The 20,719-nt window shown below is 47.6% G+C and overlaps 1 protein-coding gene across 2 annotated transcripts in view; it reads left to right on the top strand.

Annotated features, from left to right (window-relative positions):
* The first annotated feature begins 555 nt into the window (after positions 1-555).
* Positions 556-20,719, top strand: part of KRAS (KRAS proto-oncogene, GTPase) — a 49,139-nt gene continuing 28,975 nt past the window's right edge. The window contains exons 1-2 of one of the 2 annotated variants that reach the window (XM_048499541.1): positions 556-638; positions 14,525-14,646. In XM_048499541.1, the coding sequence (XP_048355498.1) occupies positions 587-638; positions 14,525-14,646 (174 nt within the window). In that variant the 5' untranslated portion in view covers positions 556-586. Of the gene's footprint in view, positions 639-1,622; positions 1,745-14,524; positions 14,647-20,719 lie in introns of those variants that run through there. The other variant, XM_048499542.1, reaches the window with a different exon arrangement.

Below are 20,719 nucleotides of genomic sequence, written 5' to 3'. Positions count from 1 at the left end.
CCTTGGAGTCTTCAGGAGCCAACCCCCTTGCAAAGAAGAATTGGACTTGGCAGTATCAGTAGACTATAAATATAAGGACTAGAACATGCAACCTGAACAGGACCTTGAAGTGTGATGTTAAATGTTAAATGTTGATGTTATATGTTATATGTTAAGAAAGTAAACCATTTTGTTTTTAAAATTTGTTGTTGCAAACTCATCCCAAGTTCTGCCCCACAGAACCCACAGATAGAGGTTACATTAGCCTTTGACAATACATGCCGCTTCTCCGCCATTGAATGACTAGAGTGACACCAGCCGAATAAATACAACCGGGTGGGCGAGAGCTAGAATTAGGAACAGACTTTTGTGCAAACATACACCGCAGCCATCTGAGCGCAATGAGAGAATAGGCGATGCACTTAGTAAACACCATTGGTTCCTTGCCTGGAGTAAGACACAGAGACATGAGCTGGTCCACCTATTCCATAGGTAGACAAAGAAAAAAAAGTCTGGGGAGCCCTCCCCTCTTTCTCCCAGCTAGCCAATAACAGTCTCCCTCCACTCTTATTTTGGAACCTGCCGGGGAGCAGAGAAGTAGCGTTGTATGTACGTCTTGGAAGCAGCAAAGACAGCTCGAGCGGGCAACGCAGACAGGGGTAAGGGGGCAGTGGGGGACAGCTGGGGAAAGGGTGGGGAAGATTCTGGGATGGAGAAAGAGCTGGTTCCCCCCAGCTGGGTTATTCCCCCCATTTTCCTTGAAAAGGCTGAATTCCTTGTTACTTTTGCTGACAGTCAAAAGAGATGTGTTCATGGGAGGGAAGCACTCATTGCAGCTGCATTTACACCTGGAGTAAACAAACACCTGTGATTACTCTTTCAGTAGTGTGTTATGCATGGGGCCAAAATAGAATGGCCTAATTAGGAATTAGGGTTTTTTTCCCCTTCCCCATCACCTGATTTAGATAGATTGATATGCAGTCTGCTAGGTAGGCATCCCTTTATTGATGGGATTTTGCGTATCAGCAGCCAGCATTATATCATCAGTTTAATTTTCTGCCCCCTTTGCAGTGCCGTAATCGAAACAGAGACCTTATGTACCAGCTGTCATTTTGCATGCCATCAAAACAAGCCAACCTTACCTGCAGGGATTTTTCTCCCAGCCATCATCTTTATGAACTATTTCTGTGACATTTAATATATATATATATATATATTTTCCTCCCAATTCTTATTCCCAATGGGTTGCCTGGGAACGTTTGCAGAGTGTTGTTGTCGCGTTTTTTTTTTTAAAGCTGCAATCCCCCGCACGCTTATTGAGGACAGACCCTCCCCTCCATTGCACAGAGTGGGATTTACTCCGGAGTAAAGATGCACAAGGCTTGCATGAGCTATTCCCAGAGTGTGCACTGCAGGGCTTGCTGCCAGGTCAAGAGCCGAGCCGCATCAATCCTCCCGGAGCCTCCCTCCAGCCCCACAGGACCCGCTCCGAAGGATTTACTCCCGAGTAAGCCCGCCTCTCCCGTGCCTTTATGTAACCCCGCTGCACCAGCCAGCTCGCCTCTGCAGCTAGGCTCCCGCACGTCCCGCCCAGTCCCGGGCAAGCCCCGCCCACCTCGGCCTCCTTGCCCACCCAGGGCGGCTAATCGAGCGCGGATAGACCGATCCGCCCTCTCGGCGCTCCGGCTCCGGCCATTTCACGCCGCGGACTCGACCGGTTGGGCGGCGGCTGGAGCGGGAGACGGAGCGGCGGCGGGGCAGGCAGGTAGGTGGCTAGTTCGTCCGGGGAGGCGTGAGTTGATGAATGAACTAGTGTAATTGGGGCGGGTGGGGGGAGAGGAGAGGGTGGTGGGTGTCCGTCTTCAGCTGCTTTGCTTGGAAGAGGTTCTTTCTTGTGGTGTGTGTGGGGGGTAGATCACACACACACATACACACACACACACACACACAGAGCAGGGCTGCCATAGAGCCTCTTCCACCGTGGGACACCGTGTCAGGATGTGTGCCTGCGCTCACACACGCGTTGGAAGTTGCGTGGCTGTCCTAGACACGTGTCTCTTAAACTCTGCTGTGTGTGTCTGTCTGCACATATTTGTTCAAACCTGATGTGGCTGACTATGTGTGTCTGTTGAGCCCTGGCCTGGCTTTATACACGTATCTATTGAACTCTGGTCTGTCTTTTGTGGAAGGTGTGTCTCTGTATACACGTGTCTGTTGAATTGTGGCCTGTCGATATGTAGCCAGCATGGCATAGAGGTGTGTCTGTTGGGGGGGAAACCTGTGTTCAAATTCCTATTCTGTTATTGAAGCTCCCCAAATGATCTTGGGGTAGTTTCATTTCCATAGCCTTATCCAACATCGAAGGGTTGTTGTAAGGGGAAGGAGGAGGATAGGAATACCATGCTATGTTGCCTGGAGCTCTTTGGACGGAAGGGTGGGATAAAAATGTAACCAGTTGTATGCTGGATATGCTATCTCATAAGGTGTGTATGTACACATGATGAAATACGCACATCCATGTATACGTGTATGCTGATACAGGTACAGCTGTCTGTGTATAGTGGCTATAATCTGTAATATCCGTGAAGCTGGGAATTGGCACACCTGACGAAATGTTTCTACCTGTGTTCGTTGCCCTGGACAAACCTAACAATGAATGCATGCGCGATTGTACACAGCTGAATTGATTCCTTCATTGTATTTGATGAGCCTGTGGCCGAAATGTGCTATTTAAGCCTGTCCTTTTTCCAAATTCTGGTCCTCTGTTTTATTGCTAAAGGGAGTCAGCATTTGCGGTTCCTTACAAACGCTGAAAAATGTGTACAGGGTGCTTTCGCCCTTCTGGAAACAACACCGGGCATGTTGAAATCTGCGCGTATAGGCGGGGAGCAGGTGCAGGTGCAAGCAGGCGGGACCCACCCCCTGCTTGTGAGTAGGGTGCCTGACTTCGTAGGCTTGCTCAACGATCCGGCGCAGCTGGAAAAGCGGCAGTCCCAAGCATGGGGAGAGAGCCCGTGTTGGTACACTTCCTGTGCTCATGAGCTGAAGAGTCTGTCCGTCGTATGCTTCTCACTCCTTTCTCATTTCCAAAAGCTGTGGTGTCTCATGTAAGAGATCTATTATAAACATTATAAATGTGTATATTCATACGTGTGTCCATGATACACGTCTGTTCGTCCATGTGACCATGATACACATACGGATATATATATCTTTTATATGTCCGTAACTATATCATGGATACGCCGTCCGCTGGGAGGTTCCCTGCTACCGTTTTGCTTCCATGCCTGCGCTATAATCTTTACTAGATCCTATAAAAGGTTTGTGTGTTTGGGGTGGGCTGTATTTATCTGTCAAGCGCGCATGTCTATTTTTATGCTTGTGTGTATATTGTCAACACTCTGCCTCCTTTCCTTCTCCGAGCAAGTTCTATAATATCTTCTATACTCTGTCTCACAGAAACGTGTTAGTAGATCATATATTTCTCGCCACAGAACTCCTTTTTAATGAGATTTTTAAATTTATTTTACACATCTAAATAGCACAGAAAGATAAAGAAAAGATCCCAATCTAGTCCCCCTTCCCCCTATAATAATAACACTAAATGAAAAGGGGTGAAAACAGATATACAAATACCTACACATATATATGATGACTTCCAGCTACCTCACTAAGGATCCAAGCATCATTCTAACTCCGTGCTTATAATTAATATCTACATTTTTTTCACTTTTAGTCCTTCTCATAAAGTTGTTTCCATTTTAGTCTCGAATCCTGCTGTTGTTTCTCTGTTTGTATATGTTTTCAGTAAGTCGTCTGCAAAGGATTTCCAGTCTTTCAGAAAATTGTCCGTATTCTTGTCTCTTAGAATGGCCATCACAAACTTGACATGCCGGATGTTATAGGATGCGCCGCCTGGGTGCTAGCATCTTCCTAACCCTGCTCCCGCCATCCATTTGAAAGTTGATGTTAGTCGTTCAAGGAATGATAAATGTTCTGGCATCAAAGTACCATGTTCAATAATGCACAAAATAATGGCTTTGACAAAGGTAGCGCATAAAAATGAGCGATAATTCTCAAATTCGTTTGGGACTACGTTCTAACGCGGAAGCATACAATTTTCTGAGGCGCTGCACCTCAACTGACCGTACTAACATCTTTATCCGAGACAGAGTATAGATTGTGTAATGTCTATGTGTACAAATGTGCATCCGAACAGCATTCAGTATTGCTGCATGTATGTAAACACCAGCGCTGGAATGGACTATCTTCTTTCTTCCCCATGTTTTTTGCACTTATTCCTTGACCCTTGTGTGAGTGTGTATATGTCTCTGTGCAACTAGAGGGCAAGTATGATGTAGTAGCTTGTTAGGTCTTGAACCCTGAAGCAGTAAACTGACTCTGTATTGTGGATCAGCAGCGTTTATTGATAGGCATCGACACACCCAGCTAGTCAAAGCCAGTTCTGGGGAACCTGGCTTTTGCGACCTGTTTTATTCCGATGTTAATCCCCCCTTCCATTTTCCCAAAGAATGTGAGAAAAAGTTTAGTTTAGAGCTAAGGCGCCCCAAGGTCAGTGACAGATAAAGATAGAGCCACCTGGTGTCAGGGGAAAGCCTAGTTATCTACTCTGTGTGTGAAGCTGTAAAGCGAAGATCGAGGAAAGAATGTCCCAGGACGGCAGTGATAAGATAGAGCAGGCTGGTTACATATACAGTGGAACCTCGGTTTTCATTGCCTTCGGTTTTCATCAGTTTCGGTTTTCATCGATTTTTTCAGTGAAAAATTTGTCTCGGTTTTCATCAATTTGCCTCGGTTTTCATCCATTTGCAGTAAGTTGCAGGGGTTTGTGGAGAAAAATCACCCGGACAAAGCTGTTGCAGGCCGTGTCTGCAACTTGTTTAATGACAATGTCCTGCCCCATATCAGACAAATCTTAAAGAGGCGTCAGAAACAGACCTCTTCAGACAGCTTTCTGTTGCGACATTGGTCCACTGGCTCTGAAGCTGGTCCTAGTGTTATTGTCTGTTACTGTTTTCAGCATTGAACACTATGTTTATTCACCCAAAAATGTGTTTTTGGTATGTTTTTTGGAGTGCCTAGAACAGATTAATTGGATTTGCATTGATTCCTATGGAAAAGTTTGCCTCGGTTTTCATCGGTTTCGGTTTTCATCGATTCTTTTCGGACGGATTACCAATGAAAGCCGAGGTTCCACTGTATCTTGTAGCAATTGCATTGAGCTAGGAATGCATCTCAGTCAACTGGATACAGTCCCCCTGGCATAGTTACAGTGCTGAACTACAACTGGGAGATCCAGATTCAAGTCTCCTCTTAGTTTTGAAGCTCACTGTGTGACCTCACGCCGGTCACATGCTCTCAGCCTAGCCTACCTCACAGGCTTGTTGTGAAGCTAATACAGAGGTGAGGAGAATTTTCTGCACCACTCTTTGGATGAAGGATAGCATCACACTATTATAGGTAGTTCTATAAAGTGCTGTTGACGTACGTGATGCTTGGCAGAGAGTACAAGAAAGCCGGACACATTTAGAGTGTAAAAACATGAGGCCAGGTGAGCACAGCCGTACCTGTGGCTGTTTACCTGGTTGGGGTCAGTGGGGGAAGGGAAACTTAAGTGGTTGTCCGAAACGTTTTGGGACGGAGTAGATTTTGAGAAAGGAAGTGGCTCCCATAGGTCTATTGGACGGTGGCTAGAGGTAAAAAGGGGCAGCCAAGGTCTGGAAGTGTAGGATGATCCAGATAAAGCTAAACCTTTGAAAAGTCCTGTCGATGCCAGCGTGTGACACTTAAATTACGTGTTTGAATTTTATGTTTAAATTAATTCAGTTTTAAATTATACGTTTAACTCTTCTATCAAAACAGTCGGTCACACAAGTGCTTAAGGTTTTCCAGGTTTAGAGCTTTGGAGTGCAGAGGCGTAGCTCCAAGGGGACAAGGGTGCACGCGAGGCAGTGAGCGCGTGGCCCTGTGGGGGTGTGGTGAGGGCGTGGTGGGACGGCGGCAAAGGACGGACCAGTGCACCAGGCGCTTTCCCCCCTTGCTACGCCTCTCTTGGGGTGTCAAAGATTACATCGTCAGAACTGGAAATCTTGTCGGTCTTTGGCCAGTTCCCCAGTGCAGTGGTTCCTCGTCCTCGCCCTGCTCAGGCGTGAAAAGTCGTGCCCAAAGTGCTGTTGCTTTCCCCGCGTAAAGTGAGAAGCAAACGTGGGGCGAGAGGAAGCATGTTGGGATGAGAAATCTTGCCCCGGCAGCAGTGGCGTAGGAGGTTAAGAGCTCGTGTATCTAATCTGGAGGAATCGGGTTTGATTCCCGGCTCTGCCGCCTGAGCTGTGGAGGCTTATCTGGGGAATTGAGATTAGCCTGTGCACTCCCACACACGCCAGCTGGGTGACCTTGGGCTAGTCACAGCTTCTCGGAGCTCTCTCAGCGCCACCTACCTCACCGGGTGTTTGTTGTGAGTGGGGAAGGGCAAGGAGATTGTAAGCCCCTTTGAGTCTCCTGCAGGAGAGAAAGGGGGGATATAAATCCAAACTCTTCTTCTTCTTCTCCTCTCTCAGTGTGCTGCGAAAAGGAAGCGCAGCGGGACAAGATTCCTTGCCTTGACACGTTGCCGGTCCCGTTGTGCGGCACAGTGCCGGGTGGGTGATTGACCTTTAAGTGCTACCGGACTGAGGCCCCTTCCGCACATGCAGAATAATGCACTTTCAATCCACTTTCCAATGCACTTTGCAGCTGGATTTTACTGAGTGGAATAGCCAACAATGGTGAAAGTGGATTGAAAGTGCCTTATTCTGCATGTGCGGAAGGGGCCTCAGACCTTGTATTGTGATTGGTCATGCTGGGGAAATCTTTGCAGGAAGTAATCACTGCATGGCCTAAATAAAGCGAGCCGCTGAGAAAGCAGAGATCGTCATGGGACTGCGATAAACGTTTTGGCTTCTGCTTTTATCTGAAATCTCTTCCTCCCCTTCACCGCTGCCTCGTGCTCAAACTTCCTGCCGCCAGATCCTCCTTGGGGTTTCTTTGTGCCGCAGGCCTCCTGCGATATATACAGAGGGGACTCCCGTTCCTATATTGCCTCCCTATACAATTCCTCCGAATTCTTGCGCGTGTAAATGTACACGTACAGACCTTGAACGCTGTCCCCGTGTTTCTGTTCATACAGGGCCGTCGATTCATACAGCCCTATGCAAAATTTAATAAACAAACATTCTGAAACTTCTTGAGTCCCTGATTTTTGAACAGTGAGATGAGATTAATTGTTTGGTCTAAAGCACAGGTGTCAAACTCGTGGCCCTCCAGATGTTATGGACTACAGTTCCCATCATCCCCTGCCAGCATGATGCCCGGCAATACAAGGCCAGGCAGCTTTCAGCGAAAAGAAGCAACTTTCCTTCCGCACATGCAGAATAATGCACTTTCAAACTGCTTTCAGTGCTCTTCGAAGCTGCGCAGAATAGCAAAATCCACTTGCAAACAGTTGTGAAAGTGGTTTGAAAGCACATTATTTTGCATGTGCGGAAGGGGCCATAGACTCAGCACTTACCAGCTCCGTTGCCAAATTTCTCTCACCCATACTAAAAGGAAGGCTGATGCTAAACGGGAAAGGCCTGTTAAAATTCGAAACTGGCTGAACTATTTATGGATTGGGTTTTTCCTTTTTAACATGCCGATTTGACATACTGAGTTGTGATCTTAACGTATTTTATGTAGCCCAGTAAAGGTGTCTGGATCTATTCCCCGCTCCTCCACTTGAAGCCTGCTGGGTGACCTTGGGCTGGCCTCAGTTCTCTCAGAACTCTCTCAGCCCCACCTGCCTCAAAAGATGTCTGTAGTGGGGAGGAGAAAGGAAGGTGGATTGTTCCCCTGTTGTTGTTTTTTTTAGGTTAGTGACCCTGCTGCCAGTTTTGTGTAGTGGTTAAGAGCAGGTGGATTCTCATCTGGAGAACCAGGTTTGATTCCCCACTCCTTATCTGGTGAACCAGATGTGTTTCCGCACTTCTACATTCCTGCCAGCTGACCTTGGACGAGTCACAGTTCTCTCTGAACTCTCTCAGCCCCGCCTAGCTCACAAGGCGCCAGTTGTGGGGAGAGGAAGGGACAGGAGCTTGTAAGCCACCTTGAGTCTCTTTACAAGAGAGAAAGGTGGCCTATAAATCCAAAACTCTTCGCTCTCTTCGACTGCAACTTGGCCGAACCTGAGTAGCTGGAGTGATTTCTGCCGTTGGACTTTCATGGTGGTTTTTAAATGAAAAGAGCAGCTATATGGGACCCCAGACAAGAGGAGGGGATCATCCCTTTGCTTCTCGAAATCACTTCCACCCCACCAAACTGCCACTAACCTCGGAAAGGGACAGAATTCCTCAAGGGAATGGGGTTGTCGTGGGAGCAGCCCTGGTCTGGCGGTGGACAATTGGTTGAATTATATAGGGCAGGGAGGAAATTGTCAAGCTGCCATTTTCTCTGCAGCGTGGCCCCGATCCAAGTGCTGGGAGATTGCATCTCCCGGTGCCGCGGCTCTTTTGATCCCGAGCAAGGAGGCAGGAATGTTGTGAAGTCCCTGCGGCTGACGCTCCTCAACTCAAAACAGGAAGCTGGAGAGCTAAGTACTGCCTGGGCAGAAATTTCTATCTTGCCAGCTTGTACTTGACTGGGATAAAGAGGAGTCTTGCGAAGTGTTTTGTGTGATTATGTGTGTGTTTGCTCTGAGTGTGATGAAGACACCTTGGCGACGTCACAGCTTGCTTGTGGCATTGCATTTTAAAAAACCCGGTTGATCCAGTAAGTGGCACGGGTCTCATTTGCTCCGTGCGACCTCGTCTGACAGTTGGATGTTCTCATGCAGCAAACCGAATTCCTGCTGAGGCGGCACCATAAGGCGGTCGGTCCGGCAATTTTTTTACCTCGTGGGGGTGTGAAATCGGCGCATCCGGCTTCTGTCCTCAGCTGTCACTTTAATCTCGGCCTTTCTCTGAGGAGCTTAAACCCACAACAAAAGATAGCGGGCAGCTGATCGGGGTGGGCGCTTGCTGAGATAGTTTGTAAAAAGTATTGGTGCATTCTCAGTACGTTCCTCTAAAAGCCTTCTGTTTGGCGAAGAACAACTGGTCCCTGGTCAGTTGGCTGGAACGCCCTTGTCAAGTGAGACCCCAGCAGATTTGCCACAGTTTCACAGGGCTCTTACGACAAAGTTATTTTATGATGTGTAATGTTGTTTTCGGCCACTGTGTGTAATATTGTTTGGCCTGGTATACACCGCCCAGAGCCCTTCGGGGGTGGGCGGTTAAAAAATTTAATATATAAACAAACAAATAAATAAAATAATCTGTTCTGCCAAGCTGTTGTTGAGGGCAGCAACGGGGTCTAACTAGCCAGCCTCCCATTCCCCTTTCTTTTCCTGTTCCTTTTCCCTTTTCCTATTAACACGTGGTATGTTATGTGAGACCTCGGCAGATTTGCCACAGTTTCACAGGGCTCTTACGACAAAGTTATTTTATGATGTGTAATGTTGTTTTCAGCAACTGTGTGTAATATTGTTTGGCCTGGTGTACACCGCCCAGAGCCCTTCGGGGGTGGGCGGTTAAAAAATTTAATATATAAACAAACGAACAAATAAATAAAATAAAGCTGTTCTGCTAAGCGTGTTGTTGAGGGCAGCAACGGGGTCTAACTAGCCAACCTCCCGTTCCCCTTTCTTTTCCTGCTCCTTTTCCCTTTTCCTATTAACACGTGGTATGTTATGGGGGACTATAGTTTATTTTGATACGTTTATCCCCCCTTGGCTGATATTATGGAGCCATTGATACACATGAGCTGCGGATCTACTGTTTCATTGTTCTGGATTATCCTATGGTTTTATGGATCAGTTTATGGGTTTGACTAATTAACTGTTGTAAGCCACCCAGAGCCCGTAAGGTGGCTTACAATGTTCTTTGTAATCTATGCGACCATGTAGCTACCATGTTGGTGCTGTGCAGGTAGGGGGCCACCCAGCTGGCGGGGGGGGGGGGCTGGCATCTGGTTGTAATGCACCCATGGGGGGGGCTGCAACTGACCCTGGGGGGAAGGGGAGGGAGGGGGAGGAGGGGAAGGGGAGGAGGTTCCATGCAGCATTTTTGGACTGCAGCACAGTTCTGGGTGACGCTTAGGCTGATCCCGCTGGACCAAAAACAACAGTGTGAAAACGGTGTGAAAATGGTGTAAAGGGGTTTAACTGTTTTCACACCATTTTCACACCGCTGTTTTTGGCCCATGCGGAATCAGCCTTAGAGGGACTGTTGGTGGCTTATAAAGCAAATAAATAAAATTTATGGACTCCTGTGATATGCTACATTAGAGGCTTGCCCCAGGTACTGTGACTTACTGTGTGGAAGCCATTCTGTTTATCAGCCTGGTTTTTATCCTACCCTTCTAAAAGCAACCACGAGTGACTTGTTTTCCGGGGCTTATATGGCAATTGTTGCTGCAGAGACTTAGTGCGAACATCTGAGTAAATTTTCCTATGCCCCCACAGGAGCTTAGAGGAAAGGTCTGGGGCCCCTTCCACACATGCAGGATAATGCACTTTCAATCCACTTTCACAATGGTTTGCAAGTGGATTTTGCTATTCTGCACGGTAAAATTCAGCTGCAAAGTGCATTGGAAGTGGATTGAAAGTGCATTATTCTGCACGTGCGGAAGAGACCTGGGTGTCTTGAGGATCTACTGGCAAAAAGCTCATCAGGTGGGAATGAGTTCAGCCGGCCTCTGGACGCAGGACGTAAGGGAAAGCGTTCTCGAAACCTTTGGCTTTTGTTCTAATGCGCTCTTGTTTCTAGGGGGCTGCAACGGCAAGATGAAAAATAGCTAGGGGTGTTGTGTGGGCTGTGGATGTTGTGTGGGCTGTGGATTTTGTGTGTTGTGTGGTTGTGGATTTTGTTTTGGGCCCACGATCTAAAACAAGTCCTTACTGTGTTACAGTGCATGGATTTCAGAATAAGCGACTTCAAGAAGTGGAGAAATCCGGATGTCAGTACAGCGGTCTTCAAAATGCAATATCAGGAACACTGGAGTGTCGGAAAGTTTGTTGAGAACTTTTCAGAGAAAACGTCTTCCACAGTGGCAGATAACTTTCCTTGAAAGATAACATATTCCCACTTTTATGAACAGCTTATTCACATTCTGTGAAGGAGGGTTTCTTCAGTTGTTCGGTGAAGGTCTGGTGTGTCCTAAGGCGTGCTGCCAATTCACTTTTTATGCACCAGTGGTCCGTGCTGCGCTTTGTCGAACCTAGAACGTGTCCCAGCATCCTCTGCAACTTGCAGGGGGTCCCTTGGCTCTCTAGAAAGTGTTCTCTGATGGTGAGAAGTTTGAAAAACTGGTTAGCTTGTTGCGTTTGGAGAGCCAACGTAGTGGATGAGCATCAAGCTCTGATCTAGAGAACCGAGTTTGATTCTCCACTCCTGCACGTGAAGCCTGCCGGGTGACCTTGGGACAGTCACAGTTCTCTCAGAACTCTCTCAGCCCAAGCAGAAGCAGGGAATGGCAAACTACCTCTGAACATCTCTTGCCTTCAAAACTCCATGGGGTCGCCGTAAGTCAGCGGTGACTTGATAGCAAAATCACACTCATGTTGTGTTTGGTACTAAGACACTTGGGCTCTAGCCATTAGGGATGAACTGCGAAAAGTGCTGTGTCTCTTGTAAGCATTTATCATTTCTACAGATAAGACATCCCTGTTTCACTGGGCTGGTAACACATTATGTGGAAATGCAGTTCCATTAACTGAAGCAGAAGTTGTATTTGGGTAACATGCCCAAGTTCAGGGTCTAAGGGCAGTCTCTGTTTCATGCTTATTGGCTCATAAATTACAGCTTAAGATAAAAAATGACCTTCATTGAGTAAAGGCCGTGATTGTCATTCTTTATGGGAGGGTAATATTGTTTGAAGTCCCAAATATAAAGATGGGATTTGGCAGTTCCGTCAAAACGAACCGTAAAAGTGGGTTCGACAGGTGAAGCGTTCAGTGGGTGACGGGGTGACGTATGATTTTAAGGAACCCTAATCTTGCGCGGCCTCTCTTTTGTCTTGTTGGGAGTCAGCTGTCTTGTTACTTTCTAATAGACCGGTTATTGAACCTGTTATGGTAATGATACTAGACGCGAAAAACGTGGTTCAGTTCTCTTCTGTGTATATTTACATAACCCTTTGAGGTCATGGTGTAGCACTCTGGTTTTCCACAGAAGCCACGCCAGTTTTTGGTCACGTAAAGCCTACAGGTGATACAACGTGCCGATGGCCCGCTCTGAGCTTAGCTCAACTCTTCTTTCGGCGACTGATCACAATCGTTTGAAAAGTTGCGCTTGCTACTGGAAGTCCAGATTTTGTTCAGAGTTCAAATGCAGGAGGGTTGTCGTACACGCAGCCGACTCGGCCCAAGTTACTCTTTGTAAAAGGACCGGCATGGAGCACCCTAACTATTAGCAGCCTGGTAGATCCCGTGAAGATTCACGGGATCTACCGGGCTGCTGATACCGTGTTTCCCCGAAAATAAGACAGTGTCTTACATTAATTTTTGCTCCAAAGATGCGCTATGTCTTATTTTCAGGGGATGTCTTATTTTTTTTGTTCTGTTCGTCGGGCATGCTTCCAAACAAAAACTTTGCTACATCTTACTTTCGGGGGATGCCTTATATTTCGCACTTCAGCAAAACCTCTACTATGTCTTATTTTCAGGGGATGTCTTATATTCGGGGAAACAGGGTAGTTTGGGTGCTTTGCCTGAGAGCCAGAGTGGTGTAACAGTTAAGAGCAGGTACACTCTAATCTGGAGAACCGGGTTTGATTCCCTGCTCTGCCACTTGAGTTGTGGAGGCTTATCTGGGGAACCAGATTAGCTTGTGGGCGCCGACAAATGCCGACTGGGTGATTTCCGCCGACTCAGGCCTCCCTTTTCTTTATTCCCTCCCTCTCTGATATTAGTACGTTGAGGTTTTAAGCACCATTCGTTTTAGTTCAAGAACTGTTGGTTTTAGATTTAGCATGTCTATAGTCTTGTATTTTATTGTATTTACTACATTTATTGGGTTTCACATGGTGGAAGCCGCCCTGAGCCTGCAAGGGGAAGGACGGCATACAAATATCATAAGTAAATATAAAAATAGTGAGTTTGCTGCTCTGTGCAAAACATTGCCCTGAGGTACCCTCCGCGGAATAACGTTTGAGGGGTCAGCAGAATATTTCATTTTCTGTGAGCACGGTTCAGTTGTTTTTCATCACCCTGAAACTTGTTGTACCTGCTATTTTCTGTGCAACTCAGCCAAGAATTGGCATGGCCACCCCCATCTTGGACGCTACTGGTTGTAGGCAGAAGTGTAGCATGTGTAATCTCTCTGACCACAATTAGCTTTTGCCGGACCTTCCCGTTCGAAGTAAGAACTTTCTAAAGTGGGAACGGCGTCTCTTAGTCTTGGATCACTGAAAAATTGTGTACATTTTAAAGAGCCAGCGTGGTGTCGTGATTAAGAGCAGGTGCACTCTAATCTGGAGGACCGGGTTTGATTCCTCACTCTGCCACTTGAGCTGTGGAGGCTTATCTGGGGAACCAGATGAGCTTGTGCACTCCAACTCATGCCAGCTGGGTGACCTTGGGCTAGTCACGGTTCTTCGGAGCTCTCTCAGCCCCACCTACCTCACAGGGTGTTTGTTGTGAAGGGGGAAGGGCAAGGAGATTGTAAACCCCTTTGAGCCTCCTTACAGGAGAGAAAAGGGGGATATAAATCCAAACTCTTCTCTGTTCTTCTAAATAAACTCGAGGGTCAAATTGTGCAGTAATTTAACGTATAATTGTTTCCCCTTTAATCCAGTGACCTGGAAGAGACTGCAAACCATCTAGATAATAGAATGTTGCAGAACTGAGCATCCTGCTAAAGTGTGATTTCCTTTGTCACAAACCAGATAGGGCAGTGATGGCGAACCTATGGCACGGGTGCCAGAGGTGGCACTCGGAGCCCTCTCTGTGGGCACGCACACACAGAGTTCATCATGTGGGGGGCAGAAAATCACCCCCCCCACACACACACACATCTAGGCTGGCCTGGGCCCCTGAGCACGACGTGCGCGCACTGCTGTGAGCAGGGAGGACTCCGCTGGCAGGCCTGGTGACTGTGCTCCAGGTGGCTGATGCCGGGGGAGGGGGGCGCAGAGGAGGCAGAGATGCTAGAGAGGCACAGAGAGGTGCATGCGGGACTTGCTAGAGGCTACAGCGGGCTGGCCCCTGCTCTAGGGGGTGGGGCGGAGGAAGAGGGAGCCAACCGTTTTTTTCTAAACTAAAACCTCAGCATTCAGGTTAAATTGCCGGGTTGGCACTTTGCGATAAATAAGGGGGGTTTGGGTTGAAATTTGGGCACTCGGTCTCAAAAAGGTTCGCCATTGCTGAGATAGGGGCTCTGAACAAATCCAGGAAATTGGGAGGTTCTGCCGCTGGGCATTTTTTCAGTGTTCTGTTTAATAACGTTGCTCTTTTCCCCCCTTGGTTGAACTTCAGGCCTTCAGAAGATGACGGAATACAAGCTCGTGGTGGTCGGAGCTGGTGGCGTAGGCAAGAGTGCCCTGACGATACAGCTAATTCAGAATCATTTTGTAGACGAATACGACCCAACGATAGAGGTAAACAAATTCCTATGACGTATGCAATGTGCGTTTTGATGCCCCGGAGTACGAGCTGAGTTCCCCCGCTCCAAGTTTGGGAGTGCGTTTAAGATGACCAAAATCTAATCCGGCCCCTTGTATGAAAAGATGGACCCAGATTAACAGAAGTAAAGCCAAGAACGGTGGAAGCCGCGGAGGGATTTATAAACTGGGGGAGGGATCTGAAATTCTGACTGTGTCAAAATTGGGCAAGAGTCAACACAGAGAGAGGCTTTCCAGTGCCTGGGAAGTCCCAATATTTCTTGCCCGGCCCCATCACACTTTCTGATGTATACAAACATGACCCGCTTCACATTCTAGTTGCTCTGGGGTCAAAATGTAGGGTTCATTGAACCGTGGTTAGATTTGTCTGCCACATCCTGCATTTGCAAACCTGTTGTGCGTTCTTGGCCGTGTGATTGTGTGTTGACCAGGTGTGTGATATAAGGCAGATAGGCGGTACAAACTGAGCTGGTTATTCAACTCTTGGGGAAAAATCTCCAAGCGAATGCTGATTGCGGCCATAAAAGACTACCCCTCCCTGTGCCACCTTTCCTACTTTGGTGTTGCCTCCTTGTATCTTATCAACTCTGGGCTCACCTGTGGTAGATCTAATTGACAGGCTCCAGGCATTTTCACAGCAGTTGATAAGATAGAAGTATAAACCGTGTACCCTCTCCGTTGAGGGCAGGGGGTGAGTTTCCTTGCTGATCTTGCCCATCTGAGACCGATGGTAGTTTTCCCTCTGAGTAGAGGCTGTGATTACAATCCAGTTTTTTTTTTTTATAAAGGGCAAACTTTGGAACAGGCCAACTTGGTCTTTCCACGGGCTCACTTGCAGAAAAGAAAAAGAACTTTTCAACTTAGAGGTTTCTAGCTTTAAAAGGAGCTTGGACAGATTTATGGAGGAGAAGTCGATTTGTGGCTACCAATCTTGATCCTCTTTGATCTGAGATTGCAAATGCCTTAGCAGACCAGGTGATCGGGAGCAACAGCCGCAGAAGGCCGTTGCTTTCACCTCCTGCACGTGAGCTCCCAAAGGCACCTGGTGGGCCACTGCGAGTAGCAGAGAGCTGGACTAGATGGACTCTGGTCTGATCCAGCTGGCTTGTTCTTATGTTCTTATGACAACTGAATGTCTGAAAGATGTTCACAGGAGGTCTCTGGAGCGGCATCCACAACCCCGGGGGCTACTGGGGCTTCCTGGAAAGCTTTTGTTGTGTGTTGTAGTACTGAGTCATGTGCTGCATGTTTTTCACAAGCGGGTGATGCGACCATCTCAGTTCAGGGCGAACGTTCCCTTAATTTCGGAAAGGGATCATTAGATTATAGAGTCATAGAGTTGGAAGAGGCCCCAAGGGCCATCCAGTCCAGCTCTCTGTCATACAAAAAGACAATCAAAGCATTACTGACAGATGGCCATCCAGCCTCTTTTTAAAAACCTCCAAAGAAGGAGACTCCACCACACTCCGAGTTAGTGCACTCCACTGTCAAACAGCCCTGACTGTCAGGAAGTTTTTCCTGATGTTTTGGTGAAATCTCTTTTCCTTCACCTTCAACCAGTGGTGGGATTCAAATAATTTAACAACTGGTTGTATACAAGCACCATTTTAACAACCGGTTCTGCCGAAGTGGTGCGAACCTGCTGAATCCCACCTCTGCCTTCATGAGAACATAAGAACAAGCCAGCTGGATCAGACTAGAGTCCATCTAGTCCAGCTCTCTGCTACTCGCAGTGGCCCACCAGGTGCCCTTGGGAGCTCATATGCAGGATGTGAAAGCAATGGCCTTCTGCAGCTGTTGCTCCCGAGCACCTGGACTGTTAAGGCATTTGCAATCTCAGATCAAAGAGGATCAAGATTGGTAGCCATAAATCGACTTCTCCTCCATAAATCTGTCCAAGCCCCTTTTAAAGCTATCCAGGTTAAGCTTTTAAAGCTATCCTTCAACTTATTACTCCTGGTCTGAGTCTCTGGAGCAGCAGAAAACAAGCTTGCTCCCTCACCAACATGACATCCCTTCAAATATCTGAACATGGCTATCATGTCACCTCTTAACCTTCACCAAAAATCCCCAGCTCCCTAAGTCTCTCCCCATAGGGCCGTGGTGGCGAACCTTTGGCACTCCAGATGTTATGGACTACAATTCCCATCAGCCCCTGCCAGCATGGCCAATTGGCCATGGATTCCAGACCTTTGACTGTTTTGGATGCCCTCTTCTGGACCCGTTCCAGCTTGTCAACAACCTTGGTCAGAGCAGACCAAGAACATTGCCGATAAAATGTAGCTTGCTGCTCTAAGGTCCAGAAAAACTTTCCACGCACGATGTCACACCGAGTTTTTCTGCCTTCACCCTACAGCATCAGCCTCTGTTGGTAAAGCGGAGGAAACTCACAGATTATGAGTTTCAGAGGGTGGCCATTTTGGTCTGAAGGGGAGGAGCTAGATTTGAGCGCCTGAGAGACCAAAAAGAAATTCAGGATATAAACTTTTGAGAGCCAAAGAGTCCTTTCTTCCAGTTATGGATAACTTGCAATTTAAATGGCACGGAGGAGAGCTAGATGCAGGACTGCTGCATGTTTGTTGTAAGATTCCACGATCATCTTTCTATGCGGTGCCAGTAACTTCCGGCTGTGTATTCTTCAGTTCAGCACAGTTGTGCTGGGAGCTGCTTTGCATAGCTTCCCGCACAGCGAGAAAACAAACTCGTTGGGTTCTCGGTATCGTTGGGCAAGTTGCATCGTGTGAGAACAGTCCTGAAACCGCAGCTAACGTCAGTTGGAAGTCAGTGGCTTTCACACCTTCTACCTTCGGAGTCAGCAGCCTAGATAGCCCAGGCTGGCCTGATCTTCTCAGTTATTGGAAGCTAAGCAGGGTCAGCCCTGGTTAGTACTTGGATGGGAGACCACCCGGGAAGTCCAGAGGCAGGCAATGGCAAACCACCTCTGAACATCTCTTGCCTTCAAAACCCTGCACAGGTCGCCGTAAATCAGTGGCAGTTTGACAGCACTTTCCGGTGCCCTTCAGGGACGCCTGTCCACACTGCCAGTTGTGTGTTTGTGTGGGAGGGGGCTGTTACTTGCCTGGGCCTGCTGACGGGGAGAACCAGAAGGAAGGGTGCAGTGGGATCCATCTACCAACAAAACGAACCTACTACACCTAGGCTACAGTCAAATAACACGGCAACGATTAAGTGCAAAATTTAATGCAGAGTAAAATAAATACAGTGGACACGTGCCATACGCGAGTACAGAAACCAGAGGTGGGATCCCGCAGGTTCTCACAGGTTCCCGAGAGTAGGTTACTAATTATTTGTGTGTGCCGAGAGGGGGTGACTAATGGGTGATTTTGCCACATGATTTTTGCCTTAGTTACGCCCCTCCTCTCAGCAGTAGTGCGCAGAACTGGAAGCAGTCTAGCAGGAGGCGCACCGGCGTGTGTGGCAGCCTACGCCTGCGTGCATTCGTTTCCCGCATCCTTGCCACAGCCCCGCCCAGGAATGCCCCGCCCCCGGAATGCCCGCCCCCGCCCTGTCATGCCCCACCCAGCCCCATTGGTGCTACACCACAGTTTGAATCCCACCACCATGGGAACCTGTTACTAAAATTTTTGGATCCCACCACTGACAGAAACATACAATTAGACGGGGGTATCCACAGACAAAGCATTTAACTTGTAGGCTAAACAATTGTCCAGATCAGGGATCTGCAACCTGCGGCTCTCCAGATGTTCAAGGACTACAATTCTCATCAGCCCCTGCCAGCATAGCCAATTGGCCATGGTGGCAGGGGCTGATGGGATTTGTAGTCCATAAACATCTGGAGAGCCGCAGGTTGCAGACCCCATTGTCCAGATGAATACTTCTGTATGCAAAGTCAAACAGAATAATCCACATCCCCTGTGGTGTGAACCAGCTAAAACAGGACAGTAATATCGATACAGAGATACAACTGATGGGAGTTCCAGTATTAGCCCGTTTCGTGGCTTGACCACTTCATCAGCACGACGTCAACCTAACTGTGCCCTTTGTTGGAAAATCCATTATAAACATCTTCAGTCAGCTGCTTGTATATTTTCTATCAAATCGCAAAATACAAGAGTTAAGCTTTGATTTATGGCTACCAATCTTGATTATGGCTACCAATCTTGATCCTCTTTGATCTGAGATTGCAAATGCCTTAACAGACCAGGTGCTCAAGAGCAGCAGTCGCAGAAGGCCATTGCTTTCATCTCCTGCACGTGAGCTCCCAAAGGCACCTGGTGGGCCACTGCGAGTAGCAGAGAGCTGGACTAGATGGACTCCGGTCTGATCCAGCTGGCTTGTTCTTATGTTCTTATGATTTACTGTAAGGGGAGCCATGGCCGATATGTGGGTCTGGCAGTCAATTCTCACCTCTTTGAGCAATGTGCGTTGTTTTAGTGCCCCTAGTTTTTTAAAAAACTGTTTTCCAATCCCCAACGTTCGAATGTGCCTTGAGTAGGCCCCGTTTGTTTCTGGGCTGACGACTTTTAACTGGTGTGCTCTTTCCACATTTTTCAAAACTGCTGGCTGACTAGCCTGTTATTAAAACGTTGGGAACTACCGAGTCCTGGTGATCAATGTATCAAAGAAAGCTCTCTGCATAAATCAAATGGAGACATAGACTGATTCCGCATGGGCCAAAAACAGCAGTGTGAAAACGGTGTGAAAATGGTGTAAAAGGATTAAAATGGTATAAAAGGGTTTATACTGTTTTCACACTGTTTTCACACTGCTGTTTTTGGCCCATGCGGAATCAGCTGTAGAGATTCAGAAGTCTGCAGGGTAATATGGCAAACTGGGGCACGAAACCTGTTTTTCCTACCTGTCGTTTATATACCTTGTTTGCCGGGGAAGCTGGGCACTTTGAGGACTGTGCAGCAAGGGTTTGTTTGCCAAGCCTAGTGGATATCGCCAATGCTCATGTTTATTATTGGGGGGTGGGAGGAGGAATCCCATTGAATATTAACACTCCGGAAAAATTGGCAGCTGGCCTTTTAGCCAATGGAAGAGTGCTCTTTCTAAGAAAAGCTCATGCTAGCTTTGTTTAGTCTGTAAGGTGTCCCTGGATTCAAGTTTAATTTGTCTTTCAGTGAGTTTTGTTTGTTGTCACTCACTGACTTAGAAGTCCCAGGTGAACATTTAAAGACCACCACCGCCCCTCAAAAGAGACCCCCAAAATACAGTTTGAAAATCCCGAACTGAAAGGAAGAGGAAGATGGCTTTGGGTTTCAAGGAGAGAGTGAGTGAAAGAGCAGTTTTTAGCATTCCTGTGTGTTGTGTGTTCTAATAATCTTGTAGGATTTTGTGACTGCCCTGCGCACGGATTAAATGTTATATTGTAGGCAATGTTCAGTTTTGTCATTTTGTCTTTACATGAAGAAGAGGAGTTTGGATTTACTTACTGAGATTATTTCTGTCCTGCCTTTCAAATGCATCCCAGGGTGGGTTGTGACCATCTAAAAGCAGCAGTGGCGTAGGAGGTTAAGAGCTCGTGTATCTAATCTGGAGGAACCGGGTTTGATTCCCAGCTCTGCCGCCTGAGCTGTGGAGGCTTATCTGGGGGATTCAGATTAGTTTGACACCTATGATGTAGAGTTTTCACTTTGGCACAAAATACACGCACCTAACACCGTGATCACTAACTGGAGTAAAGGGAACGCGTCCTGTCCCGGAAGCAAGAAGCCAGCGATGGTGTCGTGCAAGAAAATAATTCTGCAGTGCCCGGCTTGGAGCATCCCTGTCAGCTGAAACCAGGTCACCGCACACCATTCCAAATTAGCAGAAGCTGACCTGCATCCCTAAAGATGGCCCGAAGCCAGTCTGCAAGGGAAGGGTGTGTTGTACGCGCAGAACTCCTGCTGAGCACGCTTCTCTTCACGCCCTTGTTTATCAGCACGGTGGATCCAGCAGGAAAGGCAGCCCAGCCTTCACGGACGCAGGGGATGCAAAGGAGCTTGGGAGGAAGCAGTCTCGTAAGCACAAAGCGCGTGCAACTTGAGCAGCTCCTTTGCAGGAAGCAGCGGATGAACGC

The sequence above is a fragment of the Sphaerodactylus townsendi genome, linkage group LG06, assembly GCF_021028975.2.
Source record: "Sphaerodactylus townsendi isolate TG3544 linkage group LG06, MPM_Stown_v2.3, whole genome shotgun sequence".
In the NCBI taxonomy this organism is placed as follows: domain Eukaryota; kingdom Metazoa; phylum Chordata; class Lepidosauria; order Squamata; family Sphaerodactylidae; genus Sphaerodactylus; species Sphaerodactylus townsendi.
This window is presented reverse-complemented; position numbering and strand designations above follow the sequence as displayed.